Genomic DNA, 19,893 nt, shown 5'->3' on the forward strand with positions numbered 1-19,893 from the left:
AGCGACGTGGGCCAGAGGTAGGGGCGCGCGGGCCTGGGACCCCGCTTGGCAAATCGCGCTTGCATCCTGCTTGAGCTGCGCTGGCTGGGCTGCACCTGCGTTGCCTGCAGCCCGGGGAAGGGGGGAGGCCAGGGTCTCCCCTCGTAAGCCCACCACAGCGCCCTGCTTCCTGCTGTGTCTCCAGCCTTTGGGAGCCTGCGGGACCCCCACTCCCTCTACTTAGCGGCTGAGCACGGCGGGGCTGCGGGTGAGACTGCAGGGGAGGGAGGAAGTGGACCCGGCTCTGTGCCAGGCACTGGGGGCCCCTGCCCGAGCCCCGTCCCACAGGAGCTGCGATCTTGTTGGTGCCAGCCCCACTTTGGGGGAGACAGGGCCGGCATCTGTGTCCCCACCCCAGAGGTGAGTGAGGCTGAAGCCTGCACAGCAGATCGGGGCTGGGACGCAGGGCTCAGGCTGCCCGAGGAACCCCGCTGTGGGGTATGCCTGGTCTGGTGTCTGGTGCCTGTGGCAGGTGGGGTGCAGGAGGTTGTCCTCTGGGGATGGTTGGGCAGGTGGAGCAGCGCCTACCCCTCCTCGGCCCTTCTGCAAGCTCAGGGTGGGACGCAGCACCCCCATTTCACGGATGAGGACACCGAGGCCTCATCTGCAGCAGCAAATTCCTAGCCAGCACCTTTCCCGTGCCAGGAGCCATTCTAGATGCTGCGGGGGAAATGAGGATGATTCAGACCTGGCCTGGTGTGGGCACATGTCGTGGGCACGGAACCTGTTCCTTGGAGAGAGAGTTGCAGACCAGGCTGGGACAGAAGAACCAGGGCCTCCTGGGGTGCTGGTCCTTCTGGGACAAGCATGGGGAGATGGGCAGGGGCCTTCCACGTAGCGGGAGCAGCGAGGGCTGAAGCTCCATCAGGGCTGGGGGGCAGGGCTGGCAGAGCCAGGCCTGGCAGATGGCAGGGCCAAGGGTGCCCAGGAGCCTCTCCCTTGCCCCTCCCACCTGGCCGTGGGCTGTTGGGCCCCTCCCTGCACCCCCATTTCTAGCTCTTCACAGCAGCCCTGAGGGGCACTGCCCAGCTTAGTCCCATTTGTGGAAGAGGCTGTTGAGGCTAAGGTCAAGAGCCTGGCTATAGCCTCTTGCAGCTAATGGGCAGCCTCCGCCCAAGAGGCGAGCACTGATCAAGGCCCTGGGGACCACAGTCTCCTCCCCCTCCTCTTCCTGGATGCTGGGGTGGGGGGAAGGGGGAGGGCAGTGATCCTGGAAACCTTGCTACTGCCAGCCCTGGAGGGGCAGGCTCCTTGCCCCAGCCCTGTTCCTGCAGGGCCCACAGAGATAGTAGGTTCTGCCCAGGCTGCGTCTGAGCCCGCAGTGCAGTACAGCATGGGAGCTGCAGCCCAGGCCCACCTCCTCCAGGAAGCCCTCCAGCATGTTCATCCCAGCCCTTTGGGCTATGCACTGTGCTGATGGTTCCACGTGCGTGGCCTCGCTTATCCCCCGGCAGACCCTGAGGTGCAGAGTCCTTATAGCCTCCTTTTGCAGAGCAGAGGTAATGGAGCTGCTGCCCAGCTGAACTGAGCAGCCCCTGGGCCTGGAGCGTTCACACCGCAGGGCTTGTGCTGAGATGAGTAGGTCAGGCTTCTGGGCAGAGGAGGACTTGGTGGGTTTGTTCTTCTGGAGTGTGGATCTCACGGAAAACGCAGGTGAGGCCAGAGCCGAGAGGCAGGTGCAGTCTTGCCCCAGGGAGCTGGGGGTCACAGTGCCCGCAGCTGCCTCATCCTGCAGGCCTGAGCTGCCTTCATGGGCCAGCCAGGGTCCGGGCTCCCTCAGCACTCTCAGCCTCTGCCTGTCCCATTGCTGAGAAGATAGTGAAGCAGAAGAGAGGTCCCCACTGCCCCCCAGGGACTGAGTCACAGGAGACATTGGTGGGGGAGGACCCTTGCTCCTAGTGCCCTTGCCCAGAGCTCCCCTAACACCCTGTGCCCACTCATGGGTGCTGCAGGCCGGCGTCTGTCCCTCCTCCCGCCCAGTCGAGCTCCCCTGGTCCTGAGCTCCAGGCTCTCCTCCTTCGTTCTCACTCCCCTGTGTAAGGCTGGGGAGGGACTGGGAGCTGATAAGACAGCATGGCCTCAGTGGTGGGGTCAGGAGACCACCACTGCAGAGTTTTTGAGTAAAAGTGCCCAGTAGGGGGACAGGGCCACTCAGTGAGACCCCACTGGGTCAGGAGGCCCTGGGCCCCCTGTGTCCCCACCACCCCTGGACCTAGGCGGCCTTGCCCCTCCCAGCCTCATGCCTGACTTAAGGCACCAATGCAGTCCCCTCCCCACATCCTCTCCGGGGCCGCTCCCCCCACCCCATCCTACTCCTCTGCTGGCCCAAAATCCTGAGGCCCCCACACAGCCTGAGGTCCAGTGTGGTCCAGTTCTCCTGCCACTGTGCCCCACACCCCAGTGTCTGTGGCAGCCGCAGGCCTGCAGGAGTCCAGCTGTGGCACGCAGAGCCCCGGCCCCACCCCAAGCCCCTCGTCGTGGTGTTCTTTGGCTCAGGAGATAGTCCCGAGCCCCCTGACCCCGGACAGCCTTGCTAGGACCTCCCTCCCCTGCAGATCCAGACCTTCATGGTTGCCCCCTCTCCTCTCCAAGAACCTGGCTGCTCCTCTGTGTCCCCCTCACCCCGGGCACACGCCCGGCACCCCGCCCTCTTCATGGTGTTCACACCAGCTCAGCACACCCCTTACCCTGGGCCTGAATCCCCCCTTGGAGCTCGCCCCAGATGGCCTCTTGCTTAGGAGGGCCCCTCCTGAGTATGGCCCCGTCACCCCTGAGGTGCCCCCGCCCTCTTCTGGCTTTGCCCCCGTCCGGGCTGCGCACCTTCTTTCCACACAGGGCTCTGTGCTGTTTCTCCCCCACCCTAGAACGCACCTGTTTGGGCGGCTGGTTTATCCTTGACCCGGGAGCATGCACAGGGAGTGGCCAGCCACAGGGGTGGGGCTGTGTTCCCAGGGCCTCGGGGGACACCCGGCCCTGTCTTTCAGGGGTGAGTTTGCTGGGTCCATACGTCATTTATTTTCTCACAGTCTTGGAGGCTGGAAGTCTGAGCTCAAGGTGTGGGCAGGCCTGGTTCTTCCCGAGGCCCCTCTCCTTGGCTTGTGGACACCGTCTTCTCCCTGTGTCCTCTCCTGGCTGTCCCTCTGTGTGTGTCTGTGTCCTCATCTCTTCTTATAAGGACACCAGTTTTGTGGGATTAGGCTCCACCCTCACGGCCTCATCTTAATGACTTCTTTAAAGACCTTGTCTCCAAACACAGCCGCACGCTGAGATACTGGGGGTCAGGGCTTCAGCATGGTAGCCTGGGGGGACAAAACTCCGCCCGAGATAAGGGGGTGCCCTTGTTGCATGTGGGACCCTACTGGGACCTCGCAGCTCTCCGGATGGCTGTGCTGTGGGCATTCCCCCGATTTAGAACACAGAGGCTCCCGAACTCCCCCAAGCAGGGAACCCCCTCTTCCCTGAAGCATCTTACGGGACTTGGGGTTGTGGGGTGCAGAGGGACACCCCACTCTTCCCCCAGTCAGCCCAGAGGGCCTCCTAGAGAGCCCAGAGGGTCCCTCCCTCTCGAGGCTGGCAGCTGAGACTGCTCCTTATGGGCACAAGTCAAGTGGGGACGGCCCCTCCTTACCTGGGCTCCTTCCCAACCCCAGCCCCAGGCTCTGCAGGACACAGCAGGGAAGGCAGGGCTAAGCCCAGACCCTTCCACTGACCACTGCTACCCTAAGCAGGGCTGAGACCCTCTCCGGGGAGGGAGGTGACGGCTTCAGGTGCAGGTTCTGTTCCTGTGTTGACAGCGAGCCTGGCCATGGGAAGAGGGTGGGCCCAGGGATGAGGCCCTCACCACCTGGTCCCAGCAGCATTAGGGCTGGCAGAGGCGTAAGTGACACCCAGGCCACCAACCGCTGGGACAGGCGAGCGTCAGGGTCCCGCTGGAGCGCCGTGGGTTTGGATGCTTCGGATAGAGGCCCAGCTTCCTCAGCTTCCCCGCCCCCCGCCGACCCCTCACCCTGCGGTTCACCTGGCAGGGTTTGTGCAGCCCACGGACCTTGTCTGCACAGGGCTCCAGTCCTCAGCCGGGTTCTGCACAGGCCAGCAAAGCCCCAGGTCCCTTTGCCCATAGGCTGCTGTGCTCCCCTTGGGAGCCCCTGGGTGGATCCTCTACACATGTGCTTGGTGGCCCCACCCGAAATCAGTGGGGACGGCTGTCCTGGGCCTCAGGCTGTGGGACGTCTGACAGGTGGTGGTTTCCTCAACACTCAGACAACAGGGCCTTGGGCAGAGTAGATGGGAGGCCCCACGCACAGCTCAGTACACTTAGCTGGGGCTCTATCGGGAGATGCGGAGGGACGCGGCCAGGGAGCACTTGGGAGAGAGGACACAGTGGCCCCCAGCAGGGAGAAGCCCAGCCAGGGCCTGGCCACGCCGGACCTGACCCCACAGGCCAGGCAAACCCACTGCCATGGGCCGAGGCACTGCCAGGCTCCTGCCAGCCTCTGACACAGCTGTTGCCCTGGCTCAGAGCTTTGGGCAGCACCGGGGTCCAGTGAGAGGAAACCTGAGCTGGAAAAACACACAGAATCTGCCAGAAGCTCTGAGCAAACCTGAAGATCAGACCCTTTAAGCCTGGGGTTCCGCCTGCTCCGTGTGGAGCATGCTGACCCGGCCACCATGCCCCGCCGGGACCTCGACCCTCCCAGGGGCGTGTCCAGCTTCCGCCTCTTCAGAGACCAGGAGCTGCTAGCGCCAGGGGCACCAGGAGGGTGCCTGCCCACCCAGCGGGCCTGGCATAGGCAGGTGAGCGTGTGCCTGTGACCCCAGGCCGGCTCCCTCCTTTCTGCCTATGTGGCCTCAGAAGACAGTGATCCTCTCTGAACTTTTGTTTTCTTTTCTGAAAAATGATTGTTCTGAGGATTAAAAGAGAGAGGTCCCTCTGAAGTCCTTTGAGGAGGAGCTGGTCCAGGACAGGCACATAGTCAATGAAGGCAAAGACCCTCAGCACTCCCACCCTGCCCAGCCCCCCACCAGGCCAGTCCTCCGGAGCCCTCAGCTCCCACCGGCCTCTCCCTCTGAGCTTCACATCCAGTGCAGGTTGCAACCACCTTGGTGTCAGCCGCCTGCTGGCCAGTCTGGGAGAACTGGGGCCAGGTTGCCTGGGGCCAGGCTGAAGGGGTAGCAGGCGTGTGGTTGCTGGCCTAGTGAAGTGGGGTGTGTCCAGTCCCCTGAGAGGCATGAGCTGTGGGCCCCGGCTTGTCCTATCTCAGGAAGCCTTGGGGCAGGGCTGGCGCGTGCCCCACCCACTGGCCTGTGTGTAGGGCAGGGGAGTGGAGACAAGGGATAGCCTCGCAGACCTCGGCATGAAGTGGAGCTCACCGCGCTCGCTCCTGGATGCTGGGGACCCCTCATGGGGCCTGGGCAGGCTTTGTGCTGAGCAGGGCCAGGACGGGTGCCCAAAGCATCATCACCTGCTTGCGTGGCTGAAGGGTGGCCCTATCCTCGAGTGCGGTTGTCACCCCCTATCTGGCCCAGGCACAGGAGGGTGCATGCGTGGGGATCTCCCAGCGGGCTGTGCTGCTTTCTCGGGCCCTGAGGGGGCCAGGCTCGGCTCAGTGCCCCCACATGGCTCTGCCCATGGGCTGCCTCCTACAGGCACCTCTCCCGTGCCCGGGGGCGCCAAAGGTCCAGGCCCCCCAGGGCCTCCCTGCGTGTCTGTGCCCCACCTGGTCCCAGAGCCCAGGCTCTCCATCTGTCTGTCTGCCGCCTTCATCCGTCCGTCTGTCTGTCTGCTGCCTTCTCCATCTGTCCATCTGTCTGCCGCCTTCCGGTTGATGCCCCTCTGGTTGTGTCCCCAGGCTTCCTGTAGAAGATTTCAGCCTGGACTCCTCCCTGTCTCAGTAAGTGTTTTCATGGGAGGGACTGTCTTGGTGGCAGACAAGGGCTCTTAGAGGTATGAGGGTCCTTGTATCTGGGACCCCTCAACCCAGCATCCCCTGCAGCTGGGCCAAGGCCACCAGCACCTCCCAGCACCTCAGGAGCTGGGATGCACTCTCAGAGGCTGCGCCACTCCCCACTGAGCCGCTGGGGCTCTGCCGTTGGTGTTTCCTGACTTCGGCTAAGATGTAGGTCAAAGGGAAGAGGCTTTGAGGCCAGGGCAGCCAGAGCCCCTCAGAGCAGCCAGGCCCTGTGCACTCCTGGGAAGCCCCCCGCTGCCATCCACCTTCAGCACGGTCTCCAGGAGGGGCCCCAGGCTTACTGTCCCGTGCACAGCACCAGCAGCAGAAACCGCCGAGCACTCAGCACTCACGGCTGCTGAGCATCCAGGGGCCGCCCGTCGCCTCTGGTGGGGCCTATTATTATCCCAAAAGAGTCCTGGAGGCTGGGAGGCCAGTGGCCACCCCCTGGGCCTCCATCTTCCCAGCCCGGGGCCCATGGTGCAAAGGGTAACGGGTGTGAGACAGAAGGCGTGCCCACCACCCAGGGCTCTCCTGGCGCCGCCCCAGGCTCCGAGGAGTCAGGTCTCAGACCTGTGGGGGAAACGGATGCGTCTGCGGCCACCCAAGGGGCCGAGGCTATAGTGTGTGCCCTGTGGCACTGTCTGGACACAGCAGATGTTCCTGGACCCTTGGAGGCCCAGCTGGACTCACCCTTCAACCCTGAGTCAGCCTCACCTGGGCCCCTGGCCAAGCCATGGGGGGCCCCAGAGGCCCAAGGGTGTCAAAACAGGGATCCCAGGGGGACGGAGCCATGTGTCTGCCCTTTCTGGGCCCTTGGGCGTGTCAGATGCTCTGTCCAGGCTCAGAATAGCTGGCCCCAGGGTTGGCAGTGGGCCTGAAGCCTGCCCTTTCTTCCTGCCTGCCTGGTGCCGGGGGCAGAGGCCTGCGTGGAGCTCCCAGGCACCTGCCTAAGAGCCAGCCGGCACCCAGCCACTGACAGAGAGAGGCAGCTCGGAGCTCGGCCCCATGTGAGTGCGGGGCTATGGTGGGCCCCGAGGCGTGTGCCTGGCAGCCTGGAGCTAGTGTGGAGCTTCCCGGCATGGCCATCTGTGCAGGGCCACCTGCCAAGAATCCCTGGAAGGCCAGTCCCCCAGCCTGCAGCTGGCCTGCCGGTCAGCAGGGAGAAGCGTTTCCACCCGGCCTCTGCCGACCGCATGTGTCACAGGGCAGCCGGCACTTGCCTCAGAGGGTCCTGCTTTGCTGTGGGGGTGGGCACTGTGAGAGCCCCTTTGTAGCACAGGGGCCTCCTCAGGCGGAGCAGTGCTGTGAGCCCCCGGGCACCGGCAGGCAGTGGGCATGGGTGCACACGGGGCCCAGGCCTGGCTCAACACCAGCCATGCTGGACTGGGGCGGAGCCACCACCTGGGGACAGACTCCCCTGCTGCCCCTACGGGGAGCCCTAAGGACCCAGGCCCGGCACTGCCTCTCACCTGCTGAGTGATTGGGGCAAGTGCGGGCCTCGGGGAGCCTCGGGGGCTGCAGCGGGCCTCCGCTGACCGGGAGCTGCCCTGTCCTCACGGTGCCAGGGACAGGCTATTCGCCACAGGCCAGTGCCGCTGACGGCTCTCCTAGGGCCAGGGACAGGGTTTGGCCTGTGGATTCCTCAGGGACCATGGCCTCACCCCAGGGAGTCCACAAGGGACTGTCTGAGGCTCCCTGCTGCGTCCGGGACCCCCTGGCCAGGCCTGCCTGCGCATGCCCGTGAGTCCCACCGGCCGTGTGCCTTGTTGCTGGGCTGTAGGCTGTGGGCAGTGGTGGTCCCTGGTGTGCCCCGTCCTCCCCGCCAGCCGAAATGCAGACTGGCAGAGGTCAGACGGGCCCAGCCCCCTGTGGTGCGTGTGTGGCTGCGCCCCTGAGCCCGCCTCCCAGGGTGGGGGTTGGGACCTGCGGCCGGGGGTCCAGCAGTGCCAGGTGTGGACTCTGCTTGGGAACGGCGATGTTCCCACACAGATGCTGCCATGAGCGCTCGCATGCTATCTGCCTGGTGAACAAATGAGTGAACTGATGAGTGGATGAGAATGGACGCAGGAAGTAGATTATTCTACCCTGTGCTTGCCCATTGGCCTGGGAGCCCATGTTCGCAGGCAGGTTCTTCCCAGCCCTGGGGGCGGCTCCCCATGGGAGTTCTCCGTCGTCTCTCACCTCTCGGGGCGCTCCACCGAGCCCACGCCCGGCTCCCAGGAGCAAGTCGCCATGAGCGGGTCCCTGCTTTCCCACAGGCCGGGCCCTGACAGGAAGTGGAGAGTGTGGCTCCACCCGGGGTCCCGCCTCTGCCTGTGGTCCACCCTTGTGGCTTCATAGCCTGGGACCCACAGTGAGTTGAAGGCCTGCACTGTCTCTTCCGGCCAACGTGGGTCCCGATGGTTTGAGCAGACGGGCGCTGGCCCCCAGATGAGCACCGGGGCACTCCGGTGCCTGGAGCCTCCTAGCAAGGGCGTCGTCCCAGGAGAAGCCTGGGACACAGAGGCCATTGTTTCTCTGTCACCACAGGCAGAGCTCCTCCACCTGTCCGCTGTCCTCGGGACGCCCCAGGAGTTGGTGCCTGTCCTGGTTCCCCTTCCCCAGGGAGGAGGCCCAGGCACTGGCAGTTGGAGGGGAACGGCCGGGCAGAGGAGCGGCCGAGCAGAGGAGCAGCAGGGCCTGTGTAGCCTCAGAGGGCTCACTGGGTCTCAGCTCTGGGCCTCTGGCTGCTAGGCCAGGAGTATGCTATGACTCTGAGGAACTAGCAGAACCCTCCAGGCTACCAGTGTCCATGAACCTCTGGCGCAGCAAGGAAGCTTGGGCCACTCTGGCTGGAGCCACCAGGCGGGTCTACACCAGCCGGGTCGGCCTGGAGCTGACCTCAGCCAGGCCTCTGCAGCCACAGGCTCCCTCCCCAGGTGCCGCTGGGTGATTCGTTAAGACAGATCACACCAGTCACCCGAAATACACTTCAGGGGAAAATGGATGGTTTTTATCTCCTTTTTGTGGTGGTGTTAGGAGAAGTGGGCGGCCACAGTTCATTAAAAATTAAAAGCAGAGGAGGCTTCATTAATTTCTCTGGCATTGCAGGCTCCGGTTTCTCAGGGAACAGGCCTGCCAGGCCCCAGCGTTTCTCTGGCTCCACGTGGAGGGTGCCTTCCGTGCGGGTGGGCACTCCCCGCTGAGCTCCGTGGGGGGCTGCCCAGATTGGGGCCCACGGCCCCTGGGTGAGGGGAACAGGGTCTGGCTGGGCTGTCTCCCTAAAGACCTCAGTGCTCTGTTTCCGGGGTGCCAGGAGGAGACCCAGGGGCCTCAAAGAGAAGCTGTTGGAGGCAGGACTAGTCCCAGGTCAGCAGTCCTCAACCCCACTGTGTCTGGGGAGGAACTTGGCTGTCCAGAAACCAGTGAGGCCCTGGCAATGGGCAGAGTTGCATTTCTCTGTTTCCTGGCTGTGGAGGCCAATAGGAGCCCAGTGGGACGCACTGGCTTCGTGGTCTTGGCAGGCAGTTGCAGAGGCCCAAGGCCCAGAGTCCCAGCTGCCCCAGGTCCATGGGGAGGTAAAGGGAGGAGCAGGAGCTCCTGGGAGGCCCATGACCACTGGAGGGCTGGGGGTGTGGCCAGAGCTGGCTGGAGAGATGGAGCTGACTGGGTGTTGCCTTGAAGCGGAGTGTGGGACGATGGTCAGGGTGGAGCTGGGCACCCCCGCCTAGGAGGAGTGGTCAGGCAGGAGCCCCAGGCCCAGAGGGAGGTCAGGGGGAGAAACATTCTGAGGGCAGAGCTGCGGGACCTGCTGATGGCTCTGATCTAGGGGAGAGGAGGGTACAGGAGCCTGAGGTCGGTGGGGGGTAGCTGGCCTGGTGCCATCAGGAATGGAGAATTCTGCCTGGGTGGGGCGGGGGGTGGATGCCAGAGGGTAGAGTGGGACTGGACGGCTGCCAGCAGAGCCAGTTGGGAAGTCACCCCTGCGTGGTACTTAATTCCTGGGCTGGGTGGGAGAGAGGTACCTGTGGCCAGCCGTGGGGTCCCCCAAGGAGAACAGAGCAGAGAGGAGAAAACCAGAGCTCTGGGAGGCCGTGCTGAGAGGCCCGGGGAGGAGGGGAGATTCTGGGGCCTGGTCACCATGAAGGGCATGGTGAGGCTCCCTGCCGGACAGGAGAGGGTAGGAGGCAGTAGGGGCAAGTGAGGTGGGCAGATCCCCCGCATTGAGGCTTTTGCCGTGGAGGGCAGGACAGTGGTGGGGAGGCGGGCAGGGTGGGTTCCTAAGCTCCATGCTTTTAGGACCCGGTGGTCCCTGGGTACCCCTGGCAGTGAGGGGAGGAGGGCCTTAGGAAACCCTGGGCTCAGCCCCCAGGGGCAGCTCCCCCCTCAGCTCTGCCTCCCCACCGACATGGCCAGACCAGGCCCAGCAGAGCCTGGACCTCCAGTGTCCTGTCTGAGCCTCTCATTCAGAGAGAAAGACAGTGGACAAGCCCCCCAAAGAGACCCTCATGCAGCGAGGGCCCTCCCCAGCCAGAGCTCCAGGCACACAGATGAGAGGCGTGGGGCAGGAGGAGGGACTGGGGGACCGAGCAGAGCTGTCTGCGTTGAGGGGTTCCAGGGTGAGAGGCGTGGGGCAGGAGGAGGGGCTGGGGGACTGAGCAGAGCTGTCTGCACTGAGGGGTTCCAGGGCATGATGGGGCACTCTGGGGGCAGACTGACCCCCGATTAGCACCGGGTTCAGACCCCACTGGTCTGTGGGAGGCTTGTCCCACCGCCTGGCTCCAGAAGCCCCGAGTGTGCCAGGTGGGGTGACCAACCTGCCCCAGGACTTGGCCTGAGTCTCCTTTTCAGCATGGGACAAGGACACCCAGAGCCACGCGCCTCTTCCTGGGCCCTGGCCCTTCTTTATTTCATTTATTTATTTATTATTCATTTTTGAGACAGGGCCTCGCTCTGTCACCTAGGCTAGGGTGCAGTGGCGTGTTGATGGCTCACTTTAGCCTCAAACTCCTAAGTTCAAACGATTCTCCTACCTCAACCTCCCGAGAAGCTGGGACTACAGGCACGTGCCACCATGCCTGGCTATTTTTTATAGAGACAGGGGGTCTTGTTATGTTGCCTGGGCTGGTCTCAAACTCCTGGCCTCAAGCGATCCTCTCACCTCTGCCTCCCAAGGCCCTGGGATTACAGGCCTCTGCGACCGGCCTCTGGCCCCTTCTTGAGCTCTGTAACCAGCAGAGGCCACAGTGGCCACTGGGGCAGATCAAGGCAGGTGCTGGGACTCTACCAAGGCCCCTGCTGCCCACCCCATGGCAGCCCCACCACGAAGGCTGCTGCACACACCTGGTCCACATCACTTACCCTGAGTGTTGTGAGCTTTGGGAAACACCGAATATTTTAATCACTTTTGGAGATGTTGGGGTCACCAGCATCTGATGTCACCAGTGACATCAAATTCTCAGATTCGATTGATGGGAGCCAGTGCCTGCTCAGAGGGGAGGTGAGGCTCACAGCCCGCCCACTGAGTGTCACAGCCTCCTGCCCTGGTGGACAGTCACAAGGAAGGGGTTGAGGCAGGAACAGAGGTTGGGCTGGTGCTTACCTCCCCCCACCTCTGGACAGCTGCCCTGGGACCTCTGCTTGAACGCTGCCTCCTCCACGCAGCCCTCCAGGATCCTTCCAGGCAGCACAAGTCTTCCTCTGGGCTCCCCTGTCTGTCTGCCCTACTGTGTTGTGGCCCTCGCACTGCACTGGGCAGGGGGCCCATGCTGAGGAGCTCACCTGGACTGCGTGTTCTGCCCCCATACCATCCCTGAGGGAGGCAGGGCACCTCTCTTTGACCTCAGGGAGCAAGGCCAGGCACCAGAGGCTGCCCCCGAAGGCTAAGGCAGCCGAGTGATAGGAGTAGACATCATGGAGGTCACAGTGGCCATAGCTGGGAGCAGTCGAGGGCCCCATGGAGGACAGTCCAGCACCCCAGGGCACAGGCCGTTTAGTGGGACACGTGCTCCGCCTCCCCAGAGATGGCCGCGCCTGCTGCAGGAACCCTGGCTCCGGGTCTCACTCCTCTCTGTCTTGCAGGCTGGCAGCATTGGAGTTTTCATTTCAGGGGAACATTAAACCCTGGCCCAGCCTGGCCCGCATCCCGGCACAGCCGGGCACAGGAGGCCCTGTGTCCAAGGCTGGAGCAGTGGGGGCAGCAGCCATCCACACCCAGGCTCCATCCTACTCTTGGTGGCCAGCCTGGGTCATGGAGGTGGTGGCCACAGTGGGTGAACCACACAATCTCCCCACTCCACCTCACCCCACCTGCCACCCTCGGCGACTGGCACACTGTGGTCTCTTCTCAGGACCTGGAGGCCAGCGGGCTGGGTGACAGGCCCCATGTGCATGGGGGTTGAGGGGTGTCTGGGAACTGGTGGCTGGAGCAATAAGTGAGCCTGAGGGAAGGGGAGCAGCCCTGGCTAGAGAGGGCCCCACAGCTGGCCTGCGGGCTGGGTGCAGGGATGACCACTTCCCACCAGCCCATCTTCCCCGACAGCCCTTGAGGCTGCAGTGGCCCAGAGCCGTGGAGCACAGCCACCAGTGGCCTCCAGACAGAGCAGCGGACCATCAGCTGTGGACGTCCTGTCTGACGCAGGTCCTCTGGTGTGCTCTCAGCACTCGCGGTGTCCTGAGCACCATGCCCAGGGCCATATGGGCAACTTTACCTCCTGGCAGCTGCCCTGCACCCACGGAGGCTTGGGCAAGGGTGTGTGGAGTGGGTGCCGCACCCTGAGCCCCAGCAGGGCGGCCTGGAGGGCCCAGATTCACAGCAGTGAGTGCCCAGGGGTGCAGGGAGGAATCTTGAGAGGAGCTGAGGCTGGGTCAGCTGTCTGCTGGGTGTGACGGACACCAGGGCCCTCCCAGGTCTGAGATGGAGGCAGTGGCCCTGCTGGGCCCCATCGGTCTTCTCAACTCCTGCAGTTGGAAGGTTGGAAGCAGTCAGTCGGACTGGGGCTTCCGGCGTGTCCCCAGCCTGAGCCCCCACTGGTCCTGAGCCCCCACGCCCTCTCTGCCCCTCCAGGGTCCAGGTGGAGTTCTACGTCAACGAGAACACCTTCAAGGAGCGGCTCAAGCTGTTCTTCATCAAAAACCAAAGATCGAGTGAGTGGGGCGCCTGGAGGGCCACTCCCAGGCAGGGAGCTGTTGAGGGCGCTGGGAGCAAGGCGGGCAATGGCAAAGGCTGGGGCTGTGAGCTCAGGGAAGAGTCCATGGCGTGGGAGCCGCCTGAGTGCTGCGGGGGGATTTGGAAGCAGGGTGGGGGTGGGTGTGCATGGTGAGTGGGGCACCGGGTCACCCCCTCTTAGCTTCACACTATCTGAGACCAGGACCTCTCCAGCGGGACCCATGGGGACACTGCCCTGCCTGCTGGACACCAGGCTGGGTGGGGCAGGACCATCCACAGGTGCCCACAAGGTCTTCCCTGTGGACACGCCCTGCCCCCCCACCCCTCCATACAGCCCCACCCTCCCCAGTAGCTCCCTGCCCCGTTCCCAGCCAGAGCTGGGCCTCATGGCCCCCCCAAGGGATGCAGGGTGAGGACTTGAAGGTTTTCCCAGGGGCTCCACATTCACCTGCCTGCTCCCCAATCCTCATCCTGACCCCCAAGAAGTGGAGTGGCCTGTAGAAATCCCCTGCACCCCACGTGCTGTAAGGTAGGGCCAGGGACGGAGCCTCTCGGAGGCTGACCCGGGACCACCGGCCCCCAAGCAACACAGGGCACGCAGGGCTCTGGGTGCAGCCGGGTGTGGGAGGGGAGCCCAGCTGGGGCCATCCAGAGAGCCCAGCCAGACCCGGGTGCAGGCCCTGCTCCCCGAAGCCCAGGGCTGGGTCAGAGCCCTGAGGCCGTCGCCCTCCCCGCAGGCCTAAGGATCCGGCTGTTCAACTTCTCCCTGAAGCTCCTCACCTGCCTGCTCTACATCGTGCGCGTCCTGCTCGACGACCCGGCCCTGGGCATCGGATGGTGGGCCACCTGCGCGGCTGGGCGAGGGGTCGTGGGTCCCAGGGCTGAGCTTTCCTGCTGGGCCATTACAGAGGCTGATGGCGTCCCTGAGGGAGCTCCTGTGCCTGGGGCTTTGGGGAGTCCTTCCTTCTCCAGCGCCTGTCCCAGGATGGAAAAAGCCAAGGACTCAGTGCCCAGGCTCCCGCAGGCAGCTCAGCGTAGGGAGAAGGGTCCCCGTTGTAGACTTCCAGCTGTGCCCTTAGCTGCTAGTGGACCCCAGAGGTCCACAGAAAGGCCGGAGCATCTAGGAAGCCCTCCCTGCCCCTGCAAGTGTCTTCGTGCTCACTTGAGCTTCTGCAGGTCAGGGAAGGGGGCGCCCAGCCCCCCGGGGAAAGCCCTAGCTATTTCTGGGGGTGTCTTCTACCCTCCTGGGTCCCAAGGAGTCCCCTTCCCGGGGCCCATCGTCCTGGGGCCAATGCTCCAGGGACTTCCGGGAGAGGTGCTCCAGCAGCCGTGTGCACCGTCAGGTCCTCACCAGCCTCGCAGCAGCCACCATGAGGGTGCGTGGGAACTTGCTCTCTCTGAGTCCTGTTCCGTCTCCTTCTGCTGTTGCTGCTTCGAGAAGTGGCAGCTCCTGGGACCTACTCTGTGCCCAGGGCGCCTTGGTGACTCCTGCTCCCTCTATGTGGGTCCCAGGGGACATCAGCAGGGCCCTGCGGCCCTCAGTGCCGGATTGTCCTGAGTCATGTCTTTGGGGACCAACCCCCAACCCCAGGCCTCTCGCTCTGGCTCCCTGGCACTTGGATGCTGTGCTCTGTGTCCTGTTTCTTCTGTCCCCTCTTGCCTCGTTCCCTCGTTCACTCATTCACTTGTTCTGTCCTGCTTCCTGGTTTCCAGAAATCCTTCCTCTGAATGTCCTTCCGAGGATGACATCTCCAGCCCTTTCCTGTTTTACAGTTTCCCCATCTGCTGGGCCCGTTTCTCCCGAGCTCACATTGGGCCCTGATTTTTTCATACCCGTAATCTCCTCAAATGTCTGGTGCTGTTTATGCGTAAGAGTGCTCAGGCGCTGAGGGGCTCTGCAGCCACATGTATGGTGTGGTTGTCACCATCCAGCCATCGGGGTGAACCCTGCCAGGATGCTGGTCCCCTCTCTGGCTGTGCAGAGCAGGTTCTTCCTTGGAGAGGAAGGCCTGACTGCCGGGAGCCTGGCTTCTGAGGCCTAAAGGTGTGCATGTGAACTTTTGCTCAATCCCCTTTTCACCTGTTACCCTATCACGGGGTGCCTGGCATCCCCAGGCCAGAGCCTTACCCTCTCCTAAGAACCAACCTCCTGTCTTTGTCTAGGTCGGAAGAGGGCAGAACCCACTAGGATAGTTTGAGAAGGAGAACTGGGCCGTAACTGACTTTCAGGCTACTTTCCTGGGTCACCCCCCACCCCAAGTCCCAGGGGCCCCGGGGCTTCTGGTTTCACCTCCCCACAGGGCCCAAGTCTGTTATGTTCACTGCCCATGAACATAACATAGGGCAGACAGCGAGGGTACATCCCACATCTGCGGGATTGGGGTTAGCCCCGACTCAACAGCAACACACTGGTTCTGCCTGTGTTGACAACAGGCTCCCAGGAAGGGGCACTACATGGCCAGAGAGAGCACATGGGAACACTCAGGGCCTCCCCAAGGCCAGAGCTGCCTTGAACAAGGCTGGACAGTGCTCAAGAGACAGGGAGAGGAAGCTCCTATCCCTAGGTGCTGACTCCAAGAGGCACGTCCCTAAGCTGCTTCTGAGGACAAGCGACCTCCAAGTCACCTGGAACCAGCTGCTGCGACAGTGACCAGGGCATGGCCAACATCCTAGTTTTGTCCCAGACCATCACCAATGCTCATGCCCTAGCACAGCGCCCAGGACGTGGACGGGGGTGGGAAGATGGGTGGATGATGGATGGATGGATGGATGGATGGATGGATGGATGGATGGTTGGATGGATGGATGGAGTGGATGGAGTGGATGGAGGGATGGGTGGATAATGGATGGATGGATGGATGGATGGATGGATGGATGGATGGATGGATGGAGTGGATGGATGGAGGGATGAGTGGATGGGTGGATGATGATGGATGGATGGATGGGTGAGTGGATGGGTGGAGGGATGGATGTTGGATGGAAGGATGAGTGAATGGGTGGAGGAATGAGTGGATGGGTGGAGGGATGAGTGAATGGATGGAGAGATGAACAGATGGATGGATGGATGGACAGATGAGTAGATGGATAGATGAGTGGATGGATGGAGAGATGAGCAGATGGATGGAGGGATGGATGGATGATGGATGGATGGACAGATGAGTAGATGGATAGATGAGTGGATGGATGGAGAGATGAGCAGATGGATGGAGGGATGGATGGATGATGGATGGATGGACAGATGAGTAGATGGATGAGTGGATGGATAGACAGTGAGTGGATGACTGGAGGGATGGATGGATGGATGAGTGAGTGGAAAGATGGATGGGTGATGGATGATAGATGGATGTCCAGATACTTTTGTGGGCATTGAGTTTGCAACAAGCCCATTAAAAATCAGGGGAAAGTGGGTCAGTTGAAAGAAAAGACAAAAGGAGCTGGCCATCGCCAGGGGCCTTGTGAGCAGTGAGGTCTCCTTGGTCAGTGACGCTGGCATTGGTGATGGTCTGGGACAAAACTAACGTGTTGGCCACGCCCTGGTCACTGTTGCAGCAGCTGGTTCCATGCGGCTTGCGGGTCGCTTGTCCTGAGAAGCAGCTTAGGGATGTGCCTCTTGGAGTCAGCACCTAGGGATAGGAGCTTCCTCTCCCTGTCTCTTGAGCACTGTCCAGCCTTGTTCAAGGCAGCTCTGGCCTTGGGGAGGCCCTGAGTGTTCCCATGTGCTCTCTCTGGCCATGCAGTGCCCCTCCCTGGGAGCCTGTTGTCAACACAGGCAGAACCAGTGTGTTACTGTTGGGTCAGGGCTACCCCCAATCCCGCAGATGTGGGATGTACCCTCGCTGTCTGCCTGCTGGGCTGAGCAGAGGCCACCCCAGCCTTCCTCAGTTAGAGGCCCTCCTCCAGGATCTCTGCAGTGGGTGGGGAGGGGTTAGACTGCCTTGTCTCCCAGATGTGGGAGCTCAGACCCTTCCAGGATGTGGGGGTTAGCCCTGGGTGGGTGAGTAGGAGGCCCCCATGAACCCGAGCCCATGGCAACCCTCGGGCAAGTCCTTGCAGTGGTGCTGGAGGGGCCGAGGCCAGGCCAGCGCTGTGTCTCTCCACAGCTGGGGCTGCCCAAAGCAGAACTACTCCTTCAATGACTCGTCCTCCGAGATCAACTGGTAAGTCCACACTCCAGCTCCCAATAGCCAGGTGCTCAGAGGCTGGGGACCAGGGTTGGGTGGGATGGCCAGAGGCTCACACTGCCTGGTCCCTGAGGGACAATGCCCAGCCTCAGCCCAGCAGCCACCCAGGTTCCCCAGAACACATGTGCCCTTGGCCCTGGCCATGGTCAATGCTAGGAATGTCTCCTTCAAGATGAGCAGTTTGAGAATTATGAGGTCCCAGCCAGTTCCACAGCCTCCACACACTCTTCCTGAGCCCAGTGAGAGATGCAGGGAAGCCTGTCTCCTGGTGAGTTGGCAGCTTCTCTTCCAGTTCACCGTCTTATGGCCAAGGAAGGCGGCTGCCCTGGGCAAGCAGTGGGAGGTGACTGCAGGGCAGCCAGGGTGCCTGGTCCAGAGGTTAAGACCTGTCCCCAGACCCTGCTAGGCGTGTCCCCAGTGCCCGAGCCCCTGTCCACATCAGGCGAGGGGCAGATGGCCCCCTGAAGCCATGCCCCTGCCTGTTTATGGATGAGGAACTGAGGCTCAGGGAAACCCAGGGGGCTATCAGTTAGATAGCCCAACCTCCCTGCTCTTAGGGACATTCATGGGAGCCTGGCTCCAGGGACCCAGGTGAAGAAAACAGGCCACCACCCAGGCTGCTGTTGCCTGTCATTTCCAGAGAGGAGAAGCTTTGCTACCCTTGGCAATGTCATGGGCTGCAGGCCAAGGCTCCATGGGAACTCAGCCATGGGCCCCAGCCTCACAAGCACTTCCTGGGGGGCCAACCCGCTGCAGTCCTGCTCCCTCCTCTCCTCTCTCCTTCGCTTCCCTTCTCCTTCCCTTCCCTCCTTCTTATGGTCCCCTCCAAAGGCAAGGTAGGCTCCTTTGGTCCAGCCCCAGTGAGTAGCACATGCTTGGGGCCAGGGGAAGCCAGTCGTTATGGCCCCAGCCCCAGGGTGGCTGGGGGACACTAGTGGCTGTGGTGCCCTACTGTGCTGCCTCCTTTCTCTCCCCAGGGCTCCCATTCTATGGGTGGAGAGAAAGATGACACTGTGGGCAATCCAGGTGAGTGCCCCACCCTGCCCCCCTCCCCACTGGAGTGGTGCTCAGTAAGCACTGAGGACCAACCCAGGCTCAGTGAGCAGGGAACCTAGACTCAGTGAGCACTGAGGACAGACCCAGGCTCAGCAAATGCTGAGGACAAACCCAGGTTCAATAAACAGGTGACTCTGGCTCAGTGAGCACTGAGGACAAACCCAGGATCGGTAAACAGGGACCCAGGCTCAGTGAGCACTGAGGACAGACCCAGGCTTAGTAAGTAGGGGACCCAGGCTGAGTGAGCACTGAGGACAGACCCAGGCTCAGTAAGCAGGGAAACCAGGCTCAGTGAATGCTGAGGACAAACCAAGGCTCAGTAAACAGGTGACTCAGGGTCAGTGAGCACTGAGGACAAACCCAGCATTTACTGACTCAGGCTCAGTAAATGCTGAGGACAAACCCAGGCTCAGTGAGCACCAAGGACAGTCCCAGGCTCAGTAAGCACGGGACCCAGGCTCAGTGAATGCTGAGGACAAAGCCAGGTTCAGTAAACAGGTGACTCTGGCTCAGTGAGCAAGGAGGACAAACCAAGCAATTACTGACCCAGACTCAGTAAATGCTGAGGACAAACCCAGGATCAGTAAACAGGGTACCCAGGTTCAGTAAGCATTGAGGACAGACCCAGGCTCAGTAAGTAGGGAACCCAGGCTCAGTGAATGCTGAACACAAACCCATGCTCAGTAAGCAGGGGTCCCAGGTTCAGTGAGTGCTGAGGACCAACCCAAGCTCTACTGCTCTCTATACAATTTTCCCAGGGATCCCTGAGGGCTTCATGACCCCCTCTGTCTGCTTCACTGTCTGAATCTCTCCCTCCGCTGACCCATCTGTGTCCTTGCTGTTTTCCTGGGGTGGAAAGTGGCCAGCCACATCCCTGGCTGGCTCCTGGGTGGGCGACCTAGTTCATGACTAGGTCCCATGTCTCTATCTGAGACCAGAGAGGGTCTCCCGTGCCCACCCCATCATGTTCCAGAGGGGTCAGTAGATGCCTGTGCTGAGAGGGGGTTCCACTGGGAAAACCAGGTCCACTGAGCCTCCATTTCCATCCCCTCCCCACCAGGGCAGCGGGAATAGCCGCTCTCTGGTGTCTTCCTGAGTCTCCTGCCTCACCCACTGCACCTTCCATCCCACCCTGGGCCTAGAGTGGGCGGCCCGGGAGGACCAGGGTTTCAAGACTCCATCTGCCCTTGGCCCTGGTGGGGGTCAGCCAAAGGCCTTGGCAGCTAAGACTGTCCTGATATGGGAGTGAGGGTCAAGGCAGCCCCCCCAGACACACGCCTGGCTTTGTGTGGTACCTGCCCACCAAGGCCTGTGGGATCAGGGCCTGCGCCGCAGCCCCGGCCTGCTCCAGAGCTCCTTCCCTTTCCTGACTCCCAGGTCATCGTGGCCATAATAAGCTTCCTGGAGACAATGCTTCTCATCTACCTCAGCTACAAAGTGAGTGCCTGTCCGGGGTGGCACCTCACAGGGGGTCCCCACCCTTCCCCACCTCCCCTACCTCCCATACGTCCCCCACCTT

At 62.3% G+C, this 19,893-nt stretch overlaps 1 protein-coding gene across 1 annotated transcript in view; it reads left to right on the plus strand.

Moving 5' to 3' along the window:
- KCNT1 (potassium channel, sodium activated subfamily T, member 1) overlaps nt 1-19,893 on the plus strand; it is a 98,596-nt gene that overhangs the window by 41,660 nt on the left and 37,043 nt on the right. The window contains exons 2-6 of the mRNA XM_011985063.1: nt 13,036-13,115; nt 13,875-13,974; nt 17,238-17,294; nt 18,296-18,344; nt 19,752-19,811. Of these exons, the coding sequence (XP_011840453.1) occupies nt 13,036-13,115; nt 13,875-13,974; nt 17,238-17,294; nt 18,296-18,344; nt 19,752-19,811 (346 nt within the window). The remainder of the gene's footprint in view (nt 1-13,035; nt 13,116-13,874; nt 13,975-17,237; nt 17,295-18,295; nt 18,345-19,751; nt 19,812-19,893) is intronic.

The sequence above is a fragment of the Mandrillus leucophaeus genome, unplaced genomic scaffold (genome assembly GCF_000951045.1).
Source record: "Mandrillus leucophaeus isolate KB7577 unplaced genomic scaffold, Mleu.le_1.0 Scaffold28, whole genome shotgun sequence".
NCBI lineage: Eukaryota > Metazoa > Chordata > Mammalia > Primates > Cercopithecidae > Mandrillus > Mandrillus leucophaeus.